The sequence below is a fragment of the Macrotis lagotis genome, chromosome 5 (assembly GCF_037893015.1).
Source record: "Macrotis lagotis isolate mMagLag1 chromosome 5, bilby.v1.9.chrom.fasta, whole genome shotgun sequence".
Taxonomy (NCBI): Eukaryota; Metazoa; Chordata; class Mammalia; order Peramelemorphia; family Peramelidae; genus Macrotis; species Macrotis lagotis.
The window spans coordinates 35399454-35422827 of record NC_133662.1 but is presented as its reverse complement, the minus strand read 5'-3'; the positions used below and the strand labels follow the sequence as shown (position 1 = coordinate 35422827).

At 36.5% G+C, this 23374-nt stretch overlaps 1 protein-coding gene across 1 annotated transcript in view; it reads left to right on the top strand.

Moving 5' to 3' along the window:
• LOC141489667 (glutathione S-transferase A4-like) overlaps positions 1–23374 on the top strand; it is a 49883-nt gene that overhangs the window by 14045 nt on the left and 12464 nt on the right. The window contains exons 2-3 of the mRNA XM_074190179.1: positions 5928–6038; positions 8412–8463. Of these exons, the coding sequence (XP_074046280.1) occupies positions 5952–6038; positions 8412–8463 (139 nt within the window). The 5' untranslated portion in view covers positions 5928–5951. The remainder of the gene's footprint in view (positions 1–5927; positions 6039–8411; positions 8464–23374) is intronic.

Genomic DNA, 23374 nt, shown 5'->3' with positions numbered 1-23374 from the left:
TATGGTCCACTGTCCAAAGATTCCCCATCCCTATTCTAAGAAATGGGACTTTCCTCTCTATCTGTTTGCACACTTAATAACAACTGCAAACAATTTGGGTAATGGACATAGATTTTATCAATCAACCATTTAAATAGCATGGACAGGGAATGAACAGACAGGGAATAGTTCATCTAAAATATGATTGCTTGGTGCTTTTCCTGATAGGGAACAAAATTGGCATTTTTTTCCCCTCTATGCTTCTTTCCTTTTTTCCCTGGAGAAGGGTAAAAGTTAGAAAAGGAAATCACAATAACTAGTTTTGAGGGAGAGCAGTTTGCCTTGCCAGTGACTGTAAAGAGGAAAACAAAGCTATTAGGGACTTTTGTCTTAATGGCCTCTCCAAAATTTTTTAGGTTTCTCTTTGTGTTAATGCTCTACTCATACAACACTTTTTTTCATTGTTGAATGACTTTAGGATGGAATCATGAGGGATATTAATCCCTGGAGTCAGGAGTACCTGGGTTCAAATCCGGTCTCAGACACTTACTAATTACATAGCTGTGTGGCCTTTGGCAAGTCACTTAACCCCGTTTGCCTTGCAAAAAAATAAAAACTAAAAAAAAACTTCTCTGATCTGGTCACTTTATTGACTTCTTTTTCTTAGAAGTCTTTTCAAGATAGGGAATAAGTTGGGGACAGCTAGATGGTGCAGTGGATAGAGCACGGGCCCTGGAGTCAGGAGTACCTGAATTCAAATCCCATCTCAGACACTTAATAATTGCCTAGCTGTGTGGCCTTGGACAAGCCACTTAACCCCATTGCCTTGAAAAAAATCCTAAAATAAAAGAATTTCAAAGATAGGGAATAAATCAGACTCTCTTAAGTAGGAGGGAATTCTAGATAGTCTCCTGAGCTGATGGTAAATTCCTTTGTTACCATGTTTCCATGACAATAACTGTGGAAGTGACAAAGCCAGATTATATTTTTCTCCCAGGGTCAGAAATTTGCAAAATCAACTGAGGTATACCTGACATCTGCAAATATATGTCAGAAGCATCAAAATAAACATCAACATTTAAAAAAAAATAAAGATATGTATTCTAGCATCACAGGTACCCCATGATACCTTTTATATCAAATTCATATTAATATTGCATGAAATAATATAAGAAGAATCAGGAGAACATCATAGATAGTATCAGCAATGTTGTAAGGATGATCAGTTATGAAAAACTTAGCTACTCTGATCAAGATAATCATCCAGGACAATTCCAAAAGACCCATGATGAAAAATGCTATCTATATTCCAGAAAGAAAATTGAACTCTGAGTGCAGATTGAAGTATACTGTTTTAACCTTATTTTTCTTTTTTTGTGTGGGTGTGGGTTTTCTTTTACAAAATGACTAATATGGAAATATGTTTTGCATGACTTCATATGTATAATGGATATCAGTTATTACCTTTTCAAGAAGTGGAAGAAAAGTAGGAGGGAAGAAGAGAATTTGAAACTCAAAATTTTAAAGCATGAATATTAAAAAAAATTAATTGTAATTGGGGAATATTTAATGAAATAAAATTAAAATATGTGAAAAAAATTATATGCAATAGACAAAGCACAATGCAAACCATCACTTGGCAGGTTGTTTAAATGGCTAAATGTCTAAGTTACATACAGGACACACATATCCTCATACTACATAAGCAAAAAAAAGAAAAATAAAACCTTCAAAGAAAATTAGCAATAGCAATAGATATATAAATAATGAATATAAGCATTACTATGTACACAAATAAATGGACAACAAAGCAATGCATAGCTAACATACAGATACTGCCAAATTGCATTTTTAACAGTAGCACAAAGACATAAAAATAAAAAACAAACACAAAATTCAGAACTTATAGTAAATAACACATATATTAATAATCATATATGAATGATATATTAATAAATAATCATTGTACATGATATATGACTCACTTTAAAATTTAATCTGCAGTATTTACATTTTCCTTCTACTTTCTTAATTTTAGATAATGAAAAAACAATAAAAACAAGTCCTGATTTTTAGCATTTGCCCATTTTTGAGATGCAAATCCTTACACTGAAAATTTTGTAATTGATTCTCATGAATAATTGTATTGGATTCAGCAAACAATCATATGTTATGTGGGCAAATAGCTTTTCTGGGTTATACTTCTCTAGTTTCATCTGTAACCTCATAACTTAGTCTATTTACAGATTGGAGGGACCTAGCTCTCATGATCTGCTCATTTTTCTGTCTCTAGAGTTGATTTGGTTAATGCTATCAACTGATTCTCTTCCTCATCAGATCTATTGATCAGAATTCCAAAGTCCAACCTTGTTGAAGGTCAAGGCTGGTTATCAATATTTCTACCTTCTGTGAATTACATTTAAAAAAAATTTATGTGTGAATTATATTTTAACCTCATGAATTTCTACACTAAAAGATCTAGACAGCAATGGTCCTGTCTTTGGACTTATAGTTTTGTTTGTCTGTATTGATAAGGATCAGTCTTTTTGGTCAGGTTCTGTATTTCTTGATCTGCTCCCTTCCTTTGCTTCTGTGGCCCAAACATGAGAGGATGTTCCTGAGCCAGTCAAGTCTGAAATTTCTTATGGAAATCTCTTTGACCAGCTTTACACTCATTCTACATTAGCACACTGTTTCTACCAACTGGTAGAAATCAAAAACCAATATGGATGAAATACCATTTTGTCTCTTGGCTGTATGTCAAGTCCCATTTCATATATAATACCATCTAACCCAATCTGCAGAAGCACTCAACTCTCTATCAGCCTCTGTGTTTAAGTCTTCCTGTCAGTGAGTCCTTCCTCTTTTTATAGAATGGTGGATTGGACAAATATATCCTTTGTTTGTTGTCTTATTACCACAATCAAATTATCTCTCTAATCTTTGCAAACAGTCTAGGCAGGTAATTCCAAAGCTCATAGTCTTCAGGCCCTTCATACATCCTTTAACTGATTCTTGAAGCTTTCCCATGAATCTACTCATCTTTTCTAATTGATTAGCAGATACTTGGCAATATTTTTAATTAATATTTTTCAATTAACAAGCATTTGTATTTTTTCCCCTTCCATCTCCTCTCATCCCCCAATGGATAAAAAAAAAGAATAAAGTCATTATAACAAATATACATAGTCAAACAAAATAAATTTCCATATAAAAATGTCTATTTCATTCCTCAACATGAGTCTAATGCCTGTCAGGAAGTGGTTAGCATACTAAGGCATATATATTTCTCTGCAATAATAAATACATTTCAAAAACTTCATTATGCTTTTTGATTGATTGATTAAGGTGAGGGAATCAAACCCCTTTTCCTGCAGTTGAATTTTGCACATGTTCTATTAGGGCATGGCTTAAACTAAATCAGATCACTGGGTTTTGTTATTATTATTATTATTATTATTATTATTATTATTATTATTATTATTATTATAAAGCTGTAGGCCATCTGGGAATGATGATCCTTGCCCATAATCCCTACTACTAGGAGAATGAAACTGGATTACTTGAGCTACACTTAATTGGGTTCATAGGGTATTGCTCTAAATCTAGTTCCAATATGGTGAGCCTTCAAGAGTGAAGGAAGCACCAGGCTATCTAAGAATGTGGAAACCAGCCAAGGCCACAAATGGAACAAGGCAAAACTTGATAAGCAATGGGATCAGTCTCACATAGTCATGACACTTCCAACTTGGACAAGTTAGGGAGACAAGGATTCAGGGGGAAAAAATAATGTAGGCATGAATGAATGAATGAATAAGTAAATCAATAAATAAGTACATGATCACTCTGTTCTATACTTCCTTTTCCACTATTTCTGTCTTCCTAGTTTTCTCCTCTTTGCTGTACTGTTCTTGAAATCAGAAGTGTTGTTCTTTGTTTTATTTCACACATGGATTACAGAAGGAGCAACAAAATGAACCCCCTTAATATACAGACTGATTTTTTTATATTAATGACCTGTTGACAATTTAGCTTTGGGTGATCATGTTAAAGCTACTTTCAAGAACAGTATCTTTCTGGATATTCTTGACTTAAAAGGATTAATTTTATAAAAAATTGTGGTCACTATTCCAGTGACTTGGTATTAGTGTACTTGAGAGCTAGAGCTCAAATTATTTCTATTTAGAAAATTCTCAAGGATTTATACAGGAATTGGAATAAATAATAAGTATGATCATTCCCCCCTCAAATTTTCCTAGAGCAACTTGTATAGATTTCTCCTTTGTTCCCCTTGCCTTCTACCTTGTATTACGCAGTCGATTGTTTTTCAGTCATGTCTGACTCTCCATGAACCCATCTGGGGTTTTCTTGATAGAGATACTGGAGTGGTTTACCATTTCCTTCTCCAGCTCATTTTATAGATGATGAAACTGAGACAAACAGGCTTAAGTGATTTATCCAGAGTCAAACAGCTAGTAAGTGTCTGAGGCTGGATTTGAACTCTGGAAAATGTCTTCAACTTCTATCCACCATGTTGTACTGGACTTTTTCTTTGTTCTTTGCTTCCATTGTTGAGGGAAGGGACCCAGAAAGTTTCTAGGAACCCCACGGTGGTTCATAAATGATTGTGAAAGGGTGGCTAGGTGGTGTAGTGGATAAAGCACCGACCTTGGAGTCTGGAGTGCCTGGGTTCAAATCTGCTCTCAGACACTTAATAATTAGCTAGCTGTGTGGCCTTGGGCAAGCCACTTAACCCCATTTGCCTTGCAAAAACCTAAAAAAATAAAAAAAAGTAAATGATTGTGAGAGATTCAGTCAACCTTTATTATTTGTAAGCTCTTGGAGTCAAGGAAAGAATGAGTTTAAGATAGTTGACTGACTATGGGGGGGGTGCTTATAAAATAATATTTTAAGTGTTAGCCAGGTACCCCATAGGCTAGGGAATTTTCTATCTGCAAAGTTTTCAAGGATGGTGTTTGAGAGGAAGGGAGGGTAAGATAATGGATCAAGGTTATACTCTGTCTGAAAAGACAATCATACTGAGATCAGTTTACAAAAACATGCTCATGTCAGTAATTCTCTGTCTGGGACTTCTTTCCACACAAAGATAGGTGCCATAATATCATGGTTAACTCTTTCAATTCAAAGTCCAAATTAAGTACTTTAGCTAAGTCTCTAGACTTGTTGAACTAGAGAAAATGTTACTTAGTAGAGAGAAGTCTGGGCTTTGGGTGAGAAGACCTAGATTCACCTATTTCTCCAGACATTTTATAGATGTGTGATCATGGGCAAGTTACCTAATCTCTCTGTAAATCTCAATTTCTTCCTATGTAAAATGAGGATAATAACTGCAATTGTTTTGAGGTTCAAATGAGAAAAAATATGTAAAACATTTTATAAAATCTAAAGCACTATCTAAATGTTAATTGTGACTATTATTATAGTTATGTAATTACATGTTATAATATGTATAATATATTAATTTCAATTGTTAATTATTATTATTATATATTACTTTTGAATGATACATTGGTTTACAGGGTCATCCAAAGGGGCAGGTGGGTAATGCAGAGGATAGAGCACCAGGGCTGGAATTAGGAAGACCTGAGTTCAAATTCAACCTCAAATACTTATTGTGTCACCATGGGCAAGTCACTGAACCCTCTTTGCCTCAGTTTTCTCACCTGTAATCTGAGCAGGAGAAGAAAATGGACAAGAAAATCCTATGAAGGATCATGAAGAATCAGACATGTCTAAATATGCTGACTAAAAGCAAGGTTATATTCTGCCTGAAAAGACAATCATATTGAGATCACACTCAACAACAGTAAGTCATACTCAACTCAGTCACAAATGGGTTTTCAGCTACAGAGTATCTGAGTGAAAAATATTCATCAATCAACTCCTAATTTATATTTTTTAAAAATTCTCTTTATTTTGTTCCCCAGGCAGCCAATTGATAACCTGAAGTCATGGCAGAGAAACCCAGACTCTACTACTTTAATGGGAGAGGTCGAATGGAGTCCATTCGATGGCTCCTAGCAGCAGCTGGAGTTGAGGTTAGTTCTTGGACTTTATTTTTAATAGCTGGCTTTCCAGGACAAAGTCAAAGCCCTGCAAGTTCCTGCTATCTGTCTGCTTCTAATGAACCCTCTTTCATAAGTGAAGGGGTTAAACTGTTTTTATCTGGAGGAAGAGACAGAAAATAATTAGGGATGGTTTTTTGGGCTATTCCTCTGCTGCAGTCAGTTCTTATTGTGTCTACCACATGTTCTGATCATTTTTGTCCCTAGATCTAAGCTCATGTTCTGCCCTCCATTTTATTAGCAACTTATCATGGAAGAAAGAAGTTGCTAAGTACATAGGGAAACCCTAAAGGAGAGAAGACATATGAGGGCAGATGAGCAATGAACACAGAAGTACAATTTTTAGAGATTTGTTGCTTCATGCCCCCTGCCACATGTTTATATTTCTATTCATGAATATCTGCATTTATCCATGTTATCCTTCATTTGGTGAGCGTACATTGTAGGGAGGTGAAGGGGAAGGTCTCGGTGGTATCAGAGAGAAGGGGGAACAAAGCTTGATTGTATATGTCAAAACAACTTGGCATCTGGCCTCAAGTAAATAAGCAATTTGAACAAATTTTCTTGTCTTCACTCCTTAAAGTTGTGGTTGTGATGTAAATCACTAATGGAAGAACTTATTATCCTGTGTCTTTCTTTGAAGTCAAATGGAGCTTTTTTGCCAAGTTTCTGTGGGTGAAAGTTCATTCATTGTTTCTCAGTGTCTTTTTTTAAATCCACTTAGTTACATTGTTCCTGAATATAAAATCTGGCTTTTATGCTCCCTGTGAGGTCTCTTCCTTGGTGGGATTTTCTGGGTGGCCTTTGAAGTTCTCTTTCTTTATCCCCTTTTATTTATCCTGAACAGCTTGATAATTCCCTGCCAATCTTCATATAGACTGACAACCATAAACAGCCTATCCATGTGAATTCACAAAGACACTTCATTCAAATTCCATATTCTTGTTTAACTCAATAACATAAACTTTGCTTTTTAAAATTGGTATTATAATCACCAATGAATTCAATAACATAAAATCAGTTTTAGTTTACTATTACAATTGCTAGCAGGTTATAGTATATAAGCACTCTGAGGGCAGCAATTCTATCATTTTTATCTTTATATACCTAAGACCTAGCATAGTTTCTGGGTGAGTTATAAGCCTGGGCAAGGTCTAATAAATAAATAAGTATGGGATGGAATAATAAGGCTCAATTCAAATGAGGCACTCAGAGATTTTTTCTTTTCCTTTCTTCTCTCCTCCCCTCCTTCTCTCCCCTTAGAATTTCACCACTTCCCTGAAATTATTTTGAATTTACTTTTTTACATATTTTATATTTACTCATCAATGTTTGTGTCATCCCTCTCAACTTCAATGTAATTAATTCCATTTCAATTGAATTCAATTCAATACAATTCACACTTATTAAAGGTTTAGGGATAACCAAATCAAAAACAAAATTAACCTTGATCTCAAAGGAGTTTATATGGAGTGGGGAACAATATGCTTGCAGATAAGTGTAATTAAAAATGTATACCAAAAATGCAAAATCTTGTGGAGAGAAGGAGAAGCACTATCAACTGGAAGAATTAAGAAAAGCTTCTCGCAAGAGGTGGCCTTTGAACTGAGCCATGAAGGAAGGCAGGGATTCTAAAGGTGATAATATGAGTGAGAGCATTCCAGTCATAAAAGTGAAAATTAGAATATTGTTTATGAAGAATGACAGTAACCCAGTTTGACTGTAATGTAGCTTGGTCAGAGTTGGGAGTAAGGTGACTTTCTTAATGCAATCTTAGATCAAATCAATTTCCCTCCCCTCTTCCCCCACCCCCTCGGGGTGGGAATAGGGAGGAGAGGAAGAACACAATATCACATAGTTGCTCACTAAGAGTTTTCAATTAAGTAAACTTTTTTTCAGATGAATTGCCCTCTAGCCTTACCTCCCAAGTGAGGATAGGTGTCTCTGGATCATGGATTTAAAGCTAGAAGGAACCTCATAAGCCTTCTAGTCTAACTAACAAATGAAGAAACTAAGCTTCAGGAAAATTTAATGATTTACCCAAGGTCACATAGGTGACATAAATTTGACCTAGATTTTTTTGGGAGGTAGAGGGTTTCTCATCACTGCAAGTCATTAATCAGAGACTGGATGACTACTTGTGGGGTATGTCTTAAAGATACCTGTGTTCTCAGGTACAGGTTGTACTAATACCCCAAATCCCTTCCAACTTTGAGATGCAATGTTTTCAAAACTACTTTTTTATATTATAATCTACTTCCTCTTCTTCATTCCATTTTAGAAACATGCCTTTATCTAAGATTTTGAAAACAAAATAATGTCTCCTTTTTATTGTTTTTTTTTTAGTTTGAAGAAGTATTTTTGGAAACAAGAGAACAATATTTGAAATTACTGGAGGGTAAGCCTGAATTGTTTTATTGATAGCTTGTGCTTGAAATGGAAACTAACTCTTTAGAACTCAAATCATTTAAAACGTTTAGAAAAGACATAGTGTACTTTAAGCAAATGTATGTGTATTTCACTTCATAAACATAAACAGCAAACTATGAGCTAACATTTGTCTAGTACTTATTCTATTTCTGACATTGTGCTAAACACTTTAAATCATTTTCTCATTTAATCCTCACAACAACCCTGGGAAAGGTAGATGCTTTTATTATCCCCATTTTACAATTGAAGAAATTGATGCAGACAGAGGTTAAGTGATTTGCCCAGGGTCACATAGCTAGCATGTGTCTGAGGCCAAATTTGAACTCCTGTCTTCCTGACTCCAGGTCCTGGAAGAAAGCATTGACTCTAAGGTTAGAATGTTCAAGAGGATCAGGGATGTAGGTTTTGTATTTCTTCAATCTTTCTCATAACTGGTATTAATGGTTATCACCTATGAATCATTTACTCCCACTCCTGAGTGGGAAGACAAAATGATCTGAAGGTAAGTAAGCCAGGGAATTGGCTTGTCCCACTATTATTCCCATGAATGGTATGAGAAAGGAGAGTATTTCAGGTATGGGTTGGAAGATGGCATATTGATTATGACGGGCAAAGTAAACTTTCTGGAAGCATATTCTTTGAGTAAACTCCATGATGATGAGGCAAAATTATTACTTGGTTTACTCAGGGAAATTTTTTTTTCCTGAGTTTAGTTACTGTCTGGCTACATCTGATAATACTTTACCCAAATATTATGGAATGGTCATGGTGTGGAATACGAGTTGAAAGCTGTAGGTTTGCATCATGTGGTACTTTCTCCCTCTCTTAACTTGAAACTTCCCTCAAGAAACCTGAGAAACTATAACTCTTCTCTCTTCCCTCAGTATTCTGAGACTGTTTTACAGCTTGCAAGCATACACTACAAAAGAAGGAAAACAAAAACAGAAAATCTTAAATGAACAACAATTAATTTCAAATATGTATGTACATTTAAGTCACAGATCCAAATTTGAGTACTACATAGAGACCCCTTTCCTCCTGACTATTTCTTTTGGTTCCAATTTATAAATACTTTTAAATATCTGGGAGTCCCTGCCTTTCTGTGTCTCTCTGTGGCTTTCCAACCCTTTCTGTCTCCCTTTGTATTTCGTTCTACCTCTTTCCCATTCACTCTACCTCTTCTTCTCTCCTTCCCACTGATCTTCATGTTTCTAAAGCATGACAAGAAATTTTTTAGTTTCTAGTCTCAGGCTAAACTAAATGAGTGGGGAAAAATGCATGCATTAACAATGTGTAAAGTTTTATGTTAAGTGCTGAGGACACAAGTAGTGGAGCAAGACAGTCCCTACTCCCAAGGACCTCATATTCTAATTGGGAGAGAGATCGAGTTCAGGAGAGTTCATCTACAAGGAAGCTGAAAACACCCCACTTCTTATCATCCAGGGGCAATAGCAAGTCAAGGTTATTGTTTGGAGAACATTGACATAAAAATAGCAATGACTTAACAGATTCTCCTGGCTTATTTTGAACTTTACTTGCTGAGACTGGAGAGAGGGAGAAACCAGAGAAGTTTGTTCTTCACCTTGTTTGCTCCTTGCAGGAGACCAGGTCTCTTTCCACTTATAGTACTTGCTACTGTGGGACATAAGTTCTGTATCTATCTCATCTTCAACCTGTGGTCACAAATGAATCAATATAAAAAAGCCTTAAAAATGAAGAGATCTTACAGGTGTTGTCAATAGCAGCATAGGCTAAGAAACTTCAAGGAGAAAGAATATGACATGAGCACTTCCCTGGACTAGATTCTCCTGATGCTGAACAAAGCCCAAGTTGGGAGAATTACAAATAAAATTAGGATCAGGGGTAAAATGGACAATTATTTTGTCATTTGATCCTTACAACATCCCTGGAAGAGATAGATGCTCTGAGAAACTGTAACTCTTTTCCCTCCCTCAGATTCCTCATTTTTATAAATATAAACACATTTTTACCTATGTTATGTATATACATATACATGTATATATACAGAACTATATACTCATATATATATATATATATATATATATATATATATATACACACACACACACAAATATAGACATACATGCATACAACTTGTTTCATCATCTTCAGATTTTTGGTCTATGTTCCTCCTATGTCATGTCTCCTTAGTGGATAGCTTTTTGTCTATAACATACAAAAAAGACCATCATAAGGCTTAATGCTTGAATGCTTTTGTTTATCTATTCTCTTAATTATTTGTGAATCTGAAAAGCAGTTACCCAAAATGGTGTAGTTGGGTAGAGCATTGGACATGGAGTCAGGAAAACCGGAATTCAAATTTTGCCTTCTCAGCTCTCTATGACTGGTAAGTGTCATTTGCTTTATCTATAAGTTTCAATTTCCTCATCATAAAAGCACCAAGCCCACAGAGTTATTGAGGATAAAACGAGATGATATACCAAAGTGCTTTGAAAACCTTAAAGGTATTATTATTATTATTATCTATGTATGGTTTTCCTTTCTTTTCCAAAAGATGTTCTCTCCAAATTCAGTGGTCCTCTGGCTACAATTGAAAAGCTCAGTGTCTAAAACAAGAGATTATTGCTCACCACCCCACTTCTTTTTGGTTAGTCCTTGTATTGGTACTCTTTCCCAAAAATGTTGCCAGTTTTTCCCTTGGCTAACTAATTGGAGGTAAGGATAAGCAATCAAGGAAAATCAACACAGATTCCATCCTTATTGACTCTGTCAGCTCTCTCTTCTTGAATACCCTAATTATTAACTTTTGAAACAGTCCTTTGTCTTTGACCTTTTAATTCTGAGGTCTTTGATGGGAGTCCAAGACTATTTTCATCAATCTCTACCCTGTTTGATTATCTAGACTTTTGGAGGGAGTTGCCTTTGTTTTGTCAGTATCCAATCTTCCTGTGTTTTCTTTCCTTCTCAAATGCTCTGTGGACCTTGACAAAGGCAGGGTCCACTGTCCATTCTTCGTGGTTTTATTTGTAATTTTCCCAACTTGGGCTTTGCTCAGCATCAGGAGGACCCAGCCCAGAGAAATACTCATGTCATATTTTTCCTCCTTGGAACTTATTAGCCTAGGATGTTATTGACAACACCTGTAGGTCTCTTCATTGTTAAGGCTTTTTTATACTGAATCAATTGTGAGTACAGGTTGAAGGTAAGATAGACACAAGACTTATGTCCTATAGTAGTAAGTAATGAAAAGCAAAAGCAGATAGGTAAGGATGGAGATTCTAAACTACTCACTCCAAGAGTCAGACTACACCAAGACTCAACTTCTTTCTTTTTTAATTATTATCTATTTTATTTTAATTTATGGAATAGGGCAGCTAGTTGGCACAGTGGCTAGAACTGGAGTCAGGAAGACCTGAGTTCAAACCTGGCCTCAGACACTTAATAATTACCTGACTGTGTGACCTTGGACAAATCATTAACTCTATTGCCTTGCAAAAACAAAAAAAAATTATGGAATAAAGCAAACATTTCTATAACATAGTATAATTTTTTTTAAAAAAAGATAAATTGCACACCTCTTTCTGGCACCAGTAGTTATCAAAATCTTACCTGATGATAAAAATTTACATTTCTAAAGTACTTTACTTTCATTATCTCATTTAATTTTTATAATTTGTGAGGTAGAAAAACAATTCCTAGCATTTATATAGCACTATAAAGTTTACAAAGTGCTTATATATGGTAGTTATCTCATTTGCTCCTTACAGCAGTCCTGGGGAGAGGGGCCTCTGTTATTATTCCCATTTTATAGATGAGGACACTGACACTCAAGTGAATTTCCTCAGGATCACACTTCTCCCAAGTATTTGAGGAAGAAATTGGAATACAGGTTTTCTTGAATTCTATTCAAGCACTATAATCACTGTCATGCTGCCTCTCTGTTTTCTACATTTTGTAGATAAAGAAATGGGGATTCATAGAGACTAAGTAACCTGTACAAGATCCCAAAATTAGTAAATGATAAACTGAAACTTTGGTTTTCAGGTTCTGTTTAGTGTTCTTAGTTTTGAAAATAGTTTTATTATCTTTCATTTTTACACCATAGACATTCCCTACCCTGCAGAAACAAAGAAAATCAAACAAAACAAGATAATAATGATTTCATCTTATTGTGTATGTAATATTCTAATCATGTGATTCCTTACCTTAATTTGGGATATCAGTGCAGAACTGGAAGGTCCCTCCAACTTTCCTTTTACATTTGATAATGCTGAGACCCAGAAAGGGTAAATGTTCACAAAGTAGTTATAGATACAATATTGAGACCTAGGTCCTCTGACTCCAAAATCCATTTCAATTTCTACCTCTGTACAAGAGAAAAGAGGTATGTATGTTTTTTCATCACTCCTCTAGAGTCAAGATTGGTCATTGTCTTAGAGTTCAGTTGTCTTTTTAGTATTCTTTTTGTTTGTACCATTGTATACTTATATATTGTTTTCTTGTTTTTTTTTATTTTTATTTCTGCCTCAGTTCATACAGGTCTACTTAAATTTCTATGAATTTCTCATATTTACTTTTTGTATGATGCACTAGAATATTCCATTGCATTTTTAAGCCATAATTTATTCATCCTTTCATCATCTGATATTGTTCAGTCATTGTTTTCAGTTGTGTCTGACTCTTTTTGTGACTCCCATTGGGGGTTCTTGGTAGAGATATTAGAATGCTTTTTCAATTTCTTCTCCACGTCATTTTATAGGTAAGGAAACTGGGGCAAACAGGGTTAAATGACTGACTCAGGGTCACTCAGCTTAAGCGTTTGAGATAAGATTTGACATCAAGAAGATGAATCTTCCTGATTCCATGCCTGGCACTGTTCCACCTAGCTGCCCTTATCCCATCTTATAGGCACCTGCTTTCTTTCTAGTTCCTTGGAACTCAAAGTTCTACCATGAATATTGGATTTGTCTTTGTGTCTTTGATTTCTTTGTGGTAGATGCTCAGTAGTTGAATCACTGGGTCAAAGGTATGAACAGTTTGGTAAGTTTTCTCACATAATTATTTCCAAATTGCTTTCCAGAATGGGTTGATGTGTCTACAAACATCATTTCCATCCTTAAAAATCCTTGTCAAATTGGTGGGTATGAGACAAAACCTCAAAGTTGTTTTAATATTCTTTTATTTAGTGATTTGGAAGACATTTATATGGTTGTTGATGATCTAATCTTTTAAAAAATTATTCCTATCTAGTGATCTATTAGGGAATGCTTTTAATTATATGTTTTTGTTAAATCCTTTTGTATCATATATAAAAATTTATCTGAAATATCTAATGCAATTTTTTACCATTTGATAGTTTCTATTATTATAGTTGCACTAATTTTGTTCGTGCACAATTTTAAAAAATTGCATATTATCCAAATAATCTATTTTGTCTTTTATGACCCCCACTATTATTCACTTAGTTATTGTTCTTATAACATTAGTTATGAAAAGTTTATTCTCTCATTTTACTTTAATTTTTTTCACTATTCTCCACTACCACTTTCTATATATAAGCATTATTCTGCATAATTCAGATTCAGAATGTTTCTAGGAATTCAGAGAAAGAAAAGACCTATGTGGACTGGAAAAGTCAGAAAAGTTTGAGCCTCCTTCTTCTAGTCAGAGGGTCTAGTTGTCATTTTATTGGTCTGCAATAAGTTATCTACTCTGTGTCTTCTAGAGAAGCTTAGAATTGATGTAGTATAGGATACTCCAGGGCAGCATATTCCTGAAGTAGGGAAGAGGTCTCCAAACTGGATCTCAGGCAGGGCTTTCCTCTTTCACTAGATGAGTGACAGCGATTCTCTGGGTTTAACAATTCAAGTAATACTTTTTTGTTGTTATTGTTGAGAATAGCTTAAGAGTTATGCTTTCTCTAACAGTTGGTACTATTTCTTTGTGTGATATTGTCCATTTTTCAATTGTATCCAACTCTTTGTGACCCCCATTTAGGATTTTCTTGACGAAAATATTGGAGTAGTTTGCCATTTCCTTCTCCAGCTCATTTTACATATGAGGAAACTGAGGTAAACAGGGCTGTGACTTGCCCAGGCTCACAGTTAGGAAGTGTTGAGGCCTCATTTGAACTATGGTGGTCCTAACTCTCTGTTGTGACACCTAGCTGCCAATAAGTGCAGAATTAATTAGTATGTCACTGCAGGCTTACATATATACAATGCAGGTGTTCCTAGATCCCATGGTAATAATTTCCAAGTTGATAGTCTCACAGTAGGGTAACCAGAGTTAGTGTGGGAGGAACTGGAGTACAGACCTGGTTAGGTTCACTTGGCAGCTCCAATAAACAGGGATTGTGAGCATGTCAAGAGATGTGATGGATGTTGGCTCCTAGGACCTTGGGAAATAGGAGGAGATAAGAACATAAATCCCCGTGAATACCTGTGTCAGTCAAAGCAACACACTTTGCCAGAGGGTGAGATCATCCAGAGTGCTCAGGGCACAGCCTTCTTGCTAGAATTCAACTATGGGAAGCAGGGTGTCTTCAAAATATTTGGACAGTCATTTAGTTGTATCTGACTCCTTGTGACCCCATTTGGGTTTTTTTTGGCAAAGACAATAGAGTGGTTTGCCATTTCTTCTCCAGCTCATTTTCAGATGAGGAAACTAAGACAAACAGGGGTTAAGTGACTTGCCCAGAGTCAAACAGTTAACGTCTGAGGTCACATTTGAACTCAGGTCATCCTAACTCTAGGCCTGGTGCTCTATCTATATCCACTGTGACACCTGGCTGGCTTTTTTATGATATATCTTGATTAATAAAGAAAAAGAAATGAGTTTCTGCTTGATATATAAGCCCACCCTGTAAAAAAATCCTCAGTCTTTTGGATTCCTTCCTATTCATATATCTTGGAGATGTTGCTTAGTAATTTTGCAGGGAGATGAATGGGGAGAGTTGGTGGTCTAATTTGTCATTGCCTTTTGCAGCTGTTGAGAAAGAACAGTTGCAGTAATTTTGCTTCTTGGAAGGCTTAGTTTTAGAGGAGGTTGAATTACGGTCCTTGACAGAGAACATCACCGCCCAGCTATACAGATAGATGGAAAATACCTTTGAACATTTTAGCTAATGTATTCAAGATATCCTAAAAGGGGCTGGGAAGACAAAAATACCAATAATAAAAATAAATAAAAAAGGATACCAAAATCTTAGAAAATATTTCATTCCTTATTGTTACTCTCTCCTCCCTCCCCCCAAAAAAGTGACCAAAAAATGTCAATGACTCAAGCCACAGACCTAATTTTTTTTGGGGGGGGAGGGCACTAGGTCCACTATGATGTGATTGATACATGGTGAACCTTTAATGAAGGAAAACTTATACTAATGCAGATTGGCATCAATTTTACAATTTTTAGTTTTAGAGGATTGTCTAGGGGCACTGAAAGATTAAATGATTTGCCCAACTCAGACAGCCAGTATACATCAGAGGTAGGACTTGAACCAGGTCTTCCTCAATCTAAGGTCGACTTTCTATTCACCACATGTTGCCCATTTTTATTTTTTAATAAGAAATTTTATGGGAATGATCTATATTGACAGCATCTTTTGTAAAAGTAACAGGTGACAGGTAGGCAGACCACATTGTTAATAGTCACATAATTGACTGAAAGGTAGAGGAAGAAGAGGTTCCACTGTGCCTTTTGTTTCTTGACTACCAGTAGGTTCAGGACAAAGAAAGCTGGAAGGGACAACCAAGGGACCTGGGTTCAAATCCCAGCTCTGCCTCTTCCTACCTTAGCAACCTTGGTAAAGACATTTAAACTTTCTCAGCCTCAGTTTCATTATCTGTACAATGAGGGGATTGAATTAAATTGTTCCTGAGGTCACTTCCAACTCAGTGATCTCATTAAATCCTTATACACAAACAGTAATTGTAAACCCAACCTTGAATGGACCCTGGCTTTTCTCTAATCTGTTGATCACAAAATCATGATCCTCAATTTGTTTCTCACAGACATCAAAAAATAAAGTGAAATTCTGCTTTGTCTTATAATTGTGCTGCTAGAGTTGCATGGTGACATATTCCAAATGGGCAAACCCATTTGTAAGGAATGCACTCAGAATAGAAACACCCCAATATGACCAGACCATAACTATACCAACCCCACACTCAGATTTCCCTCCACGGATGTGACTGGGCCAGCTGTGCCAGGGCCTTAGCAACATGCCAAAGATTATTGTGAAAGGATTATAGCCTTTCCAGTTTAGGAGATTATTTTAACAAAAGACCTATATGTACAATGAGGACCTCAGTGCTGAGTCACTTTGAAAGTCCAGCCATGGGGAGCAATAGACAGACCTCACTATTGCTAGGCCACTCAGATTACCAGTTTTTAGTAATAGGACATCCCAAACCGCACAATCAATCAAATCAATATGGAGCCAGGATGTGCTATGTTTCATTGTTCTCTTTAACTCAGCTTTCCCTGACTTGGAAGGATGTGTAACTTCAGATCTGTGAGACTGCATAGGCTCAGACTTTTAGAAAAACATATTACTAAAGTAGTCAAGTTTATGGTGTCCCACTAACACATCCATGGCCTTGTTTATATTTATGAATCTTCAAAGTGTTGTACCCAAAGAGCGAGACAGAGACCAGAATTTGATAAGGAGATCTTTATTCCGGGGGACTATCTGGGGATTGAGTACCCAAATCAGACAGTACCTAAGTATTCAGGGGATAGGGTTTTTATAGTGTTTTGGGGGGTGGGGTACTGAGAGCAAGCAAAATACAGAAAAGCAAAGACAGCAGTTAGATATATTATCTTGACATATACATATGTAAACATAGGGTTCCATATAGATAAGGGTGAGAAGGTGTCAGGGTCTTTGTGTAATGATTGAACACATTTTCTGAGATGGAGGGAGTCAGGAATTTACTATCTTATGGTTCCAGCTGCATCTGGGAAAGGGGGAGGCAGTCCTGGAATTTAACAGATACAGCAAGACAATTAGGCTAACAAGGGTGCTTTGTAAATCTTTAGACAATTTTATGGTATAACCATGACCCCTTGGGGCCTATCAGACTATCTTCAGACCTAAAGGCACCTAGCCAAAGTTATATTTCTAAGGAATTTCTCAGGGCCCAGAAGGATGTCAGGGACCCCTTTCTATACAGGAATTTCTCAAACATTGATATTGTACTTCAAAAGAAACTATACATATGTGTGTGTATGTTTGTGTGTAGTTTGCATGTGTGTATGTGTGTGTGTATTAGAGGATGGGGAGAAGTCAGGAGGTAATGATTAGAAAAATTAAAAGAAAGAAAAAAGCTTCAATTAAAAAATCCACATAAGACTCAAAATAGTTTAAAAAGGGTCACAAGCAAACAGGGCAAATTTGTCCTTCCTGTGTTTAATATATACTTTTGGAAAAAATTATGAAATAGAAATTCATAATTTCTAATTTAATTTTTTGTTTTTGCAAGCTGAATTATTCATATTTGATGCCAATTTTAAATTAATCATTGAAAATATATTTTTAAAAGCATAAAATATTAGGGTCTGTATTTGCCATAACATGAGCTAAGTTTGAATTCCAGAGTCCTCAGTGGCCCCAGTATTCTATCCTGGATCCTTTTTTCTTTGTCTCTTCTACTATTTTATTTGGAGATCTCATCAATCTCTATGGATTCAAATGTCTTCTCTCTGCAGATGATTCTCAGATCTAATTATTAGGCCTATTCAATAATAGGTGACAGTACAGTCTCTAATTCCCATCTCCAACTCTTTATTGGACATCTCAAACTATATATCCTGAAGACATATTAAGCACTACATGTCCAAATCTGCACTTATCGTTTACCCCAAACCTCCCTTCTCCTGAATTTTTCCATTAGTATGGAGGATATCACCATCTTCTCAGTTCCCCCAGGCTTTCATTCTAAGTCTCATCTTTGTCCTTACTCTCTCTCAACTCTTATTTCCAACCTGTTTCCAAGACTCATGGATTTGGCCTTCATAACATCTCTCATATAGTGCCCTCCCACTTCTCTGCCCTGAAATTGCCACCATCCTGGTGCAAGCCCTTATCAACTCATTCCTTGACTTTTTCAGTAGTCTGTTGGTTGGACTCTCATTCTCAAGTCTCTCCCCTCTCCTATTCATCCTCCATTTAGCCGTCATATTGAATTTTCTAAAGGGTAGGTATAATTATGCCTTCTCTTAGGTCTTCGGTTGTAAAATGAGGGAACTGTACATAAAGTTTCAAGTTTTAATGTTCTTGGCCACCCAGACTTAAACTTTGGACTTTTCTCTTTCCTGACCCTAATCTACGCCATCTCCAAACTCAATTTACCTAATCAAGTTATTTTGATTATATCCTCAAAAATATTTCTATCTAAATTATTGAAATACTTATTCACAGTCATATTATCTCTTGTTTGTACTCAAAAACCTCTCCTTGGGGTAGGGGCCTTGGCCTTGGTGTGCTGATTGCGCTAAATAATCTTTCAGATACTAAGAACAACAAAGTTTAGTACCATTCTTTCCCTTGCCAAATGAAGGTCTTCTTTTTGCCTGACCCAAGCCTCTCTGCACACCCCTCCCCACCACAGCTTGCTGTCCTGGAATTTTTCTTCAGGAGAAATAAATGAGAGAAAAGGAATGTAGTTGGTGTTTCCAGTGCAGCTGGGGTTGATGAGACCTCAGGGTCAGCCCTGGGGGGCTGGTAGGGGTGATGAGGGAAGCCTGGAAGCTCACCTTCCTCAGTTTTTCACACACTACTCCCCACTCCTATTCTCCTCATCCTCCAACTCATGTCTGACCCTAAGCACATCTGTAGATCTTTGTAGAAGAGTAGTTTTTTGTGGAACTGAAAACATTATATGCCATTAAGTAAAACCACCAAGTAACAGGATGTTTACTCTATTTTGAGAGCTTCTAGAAGGAGCTGGTTGTTCTACTATTCTGTCCATATATTGCTGTGTCTGATCTTGACCTATCTTTCCTTCTCTCTATAATGGTAGGTGAGGCCATCATCCCAGGACATGCTTGAAGCTCAAGACCTTATACCTAAGCTTAACAGTATTGGGAATACTTCTTTGTTTGGCATCCTGACTAAATATCAGCTGGTAAAACAGATGGATAGGTAATGGATAATTCTACCACCTGAAGGTGTTCTGAGATTTGACTATGATTGAGGTCATTTGGAGACCTCAGTTGGGATACCAGAGTATATGAAGGGACAAAGACCAGATGGGAGAAGACTGAAACAGGCCTAATCTTTCAGTCTGGATGGGAATGGGGCAGGGTCAGAGATGACGGCAACAAGAATCTGGACAGGATAAAGAGAATTTTAAAGAATAGTTGGTTTCTGTATGATGAGAGCAGAGGATACTGTTTATCCTTTGTTCACAAAGAAGACTAAGACATCAGGGAGATAATGCCATGACAGGCATGTAAATTAGATATGAGGTGTTGTGCTAGGTCACCAACCTTACTTTCTCCTCCAGAGCCATCTGGAGTCCAGTGGTCAGATATGAATTAGGATTGACTGGAGATGGTCCTGGATGTGAGGTAATAGGGTTAAATGACTTGCTCAAGGACATATAGCTAGTAAGTGTCAGATTCAAACTCCTATCCTCCTTATGCCAAGGCCAGTACTCTATCCACTGTGCCACCTAGCAAAGGAAATATTTTTCTGAAAGAAGCAGTGAGAAACAAGTTTTGTGTCATATGTCAGAATGTTTTAATAAAAGGAGAAACCAACCTTCGATCAAGTATGTGGTTTCTTTAGAAGAAGGCTAGTTTCAGTGAACAATAGAAGTATGAGAAGAAACAGAGAAGCATTAGAGCAAGATGGACCCTCAGAGGTCACCTAGTCATGCCTGAGCCAGGTGTGGTCAAGAAAACCTGATTTCAGATACAGTCTCAGATAATGTTTCACTTAAGTGTCTCAGTTTCCTCATCTGTAAAATGGGAATAATGATAACACCTCCCTCCCAGGGTTCTGATGAGGATCAAATAAGATAATTGTAACTCTTTATGTGGTGCCTGTAGACACTATAGAAATGTTAGCAATGATGATGATGATGATGATGATGATGTTATTGCAACTTACTAAGATCATGTAGGTGGACAGAATCATAAGGTCACAGATCTAGGACCGTAAGGGACCTTGGAAGCTGTCTCTTCCAACCTTCTCATTTTACAGATGAGGTAAGTGAGGTCCACATAAGATAAGTGATTCACCCAGGGTCAGGAAAGTTCATAGAATCATGAATCTAGACCTGCAAAAGATCCTGCAGGTCATCTAATCCAATCTCAATCTCTTCATTTTATAGATGAGGAGACTTGGGAGGAGAAGAATAGTGAGGATGGCAAGGGAAGGAAGGAAGTATTTAAGCATCTACTATGTTCCAAAGACTTTTAAAAATATCTCATTTGTGCTTCATAACAACCCTGGAAGCTAAGCAGTGTAATAATCTTCATTTTATAGATGAAGAAACCAAAGCAGGCAGAGATTAAATGACTTGCACAGGGTCAGACAACTAGTCAGTGTCTGAGACTCTATCCACTGTGCCACCTAGCTGAGACCCAGGCAGGAGGGATGGGACTTGCCCAAGGTCAAACAGGTAGTAAATAGCAGAATCAAAATTTAAACTTAAAGACTCTGACTAAAATCTAGTGATTGTTCCACTTTTACACAAGAAAGGAAGGCTCCAGGAGTGAAGAATGGAAGGGTAGAGGGAGATAGCAACTAGAGAGAACCTGTATTGTGTTTACTATTTAGGGGTTGGTGATAACCCATATGACCAGTGGAAAGCTGATTTTGATACTTATGGGATATAAGTTCCAGTTTGTCATGGGTCTTCTGGTCAGATGGTCTTGGTATATGGCCCATCTCTAGTGAGAGAAGAGCACAATATAGATCACTTTAAAATTTGCAAAGTGAGTTTTCCACATATGATCTCATTTGGTCCTCAAAATAATCTTCTGAGGAAGGTGAGATTATTACCCTCAGATAAGAGCAAGATTATTTATCAGGTAAGAAAACTGAGATTGAGAGACATTAAATTATTTGTTTAGGGTCACATAATAGTTAAGTGTCCAAGGCAAAATTTGAACTTAGGTTGTCCTGAATTCAATTTCAGTGCTTTATTTATTATGAGATAAGACCCTTAAGCTTAGGAGTCCAGGACCTGGAAGAGGGATCAAGTAATCAGTGAAACTATAGAAATGTGTAGGGCTCAGGGTAGGGAACAGGTAGGATACTGGTAACCAAAGTACAACTTTAACTGCTTTATACTAGTTTCCACTCTGTAACACTATATATGACAATTGTATAATGACCTTGTCTATATGATGAAAGGGCTACTAGGAGCCCATTGGGTGTTTGATCTGGAGAAGACTTGATTTCAGATCTTTCTTTGGACACTTACTAGTTATGTGATCCTAGGCAAGTCATCTAACCTTGTCTGCCTTAGTCTCCTTATCTGTAAAATGAGCTGGAGAAGACAAGGGCAAATCACTCCAAACCTCAAATATGGTCATGGAGAATCAGACATGACTGGAACCATTGAACAATAATATGATTGATTTGGTGTATTGTAGAGCTGAGTCTAGCTAGCTCAGTGAATGAACAGAATTAAATTCTGTTAAAGCAGTTGATCTGGAAAGTATGTGTATAAGCCTCAGAATCCTATGAAAAGATAGAAAATTGAGTTTTAATACATAATACAATTATTTGAGCCTACTGGCTTCCTTAAGGTTGATTTACTTCTAACAGATCAGTATCTGATGTCTTGTGTTGGGCAAGACAGGAATTCTCCTCATCTGAAGCATAATAATTGCTACCTAACCTCACAGGGTTGACTAGTTAAAGTGAGATAATGTGTTTGAAAGCACTTTGTACAGTACATGTTAGTGTGAGGTATTATTTTTCTATCCCCGATACTGCTCCTTTCTTAGTATCCTCCTTCTTCGATTGCTTATGGACAAATTTATGCCCTTCCCTCTCTGATAAAACCATAAAAAACTTACACTTATTTAATGCTTTTAAGATTTGATTTGTAACTGTTGTTGAATCATTTCAGTTCTGTTTGATTCTTTTTTTTTTTTCCTTAGGTTTTTGCAAGGCAAGTGGGGTTAAGTGGCTTGCCCAAGGCCATACAGCTAGGTAATTATTAAGTGTCTGAGACCGGATTTGAACCCAGGTACTCCTGACTCCAAGACCAGTGCTTTATCCACTACGCCACCTAGCTGCCCCTGTTTGATTCTTAATGACTCCATTTGGGATTTTCTTAGTAAAGATAATGGAGTGATTTGCCATTTTCTTCTCCAGCTCATGTTACAGGAGAAAACTGAAACAAAGTCAAATGACTTTCTCAGGGTCATACAACTAGAAAGTATTTGAGATTGGATTTGAACTCATGAAGATGAATCTTCCTGATTTGAATTCCAGTAGTCTATCTATTGTACCACCTAGCTGGATTCCTTTGTGATCCTATATATTTAATTTTATGCATTAAAAAAAGATTATTCTGAGAAAAGGTCCATATGTTTTATCAGACTGACAAAGAAGTCCATCACACACACACACACACACACACACACACACACACACACACACACACACATCACACACACATACACACATACACACACACACAGAGAGAGAGAGAGAGAGAGAGAGAGAGAGATTAAGGATTCCTATTCTAATAGAAGATGCTGAGAGGTTTAAGTTAATTGTCCATGATCTTAAAACTGTTTGTTTCAAGGGTGAAATATGCACTCAGAATTTCCTTTTTGCAAGCTTTGCCCTCAATCTATAAGACACATTTTCATCTTACAGAAACTTAATTTGATGAATTGAAATCAGAGATACCAACATAGAAATC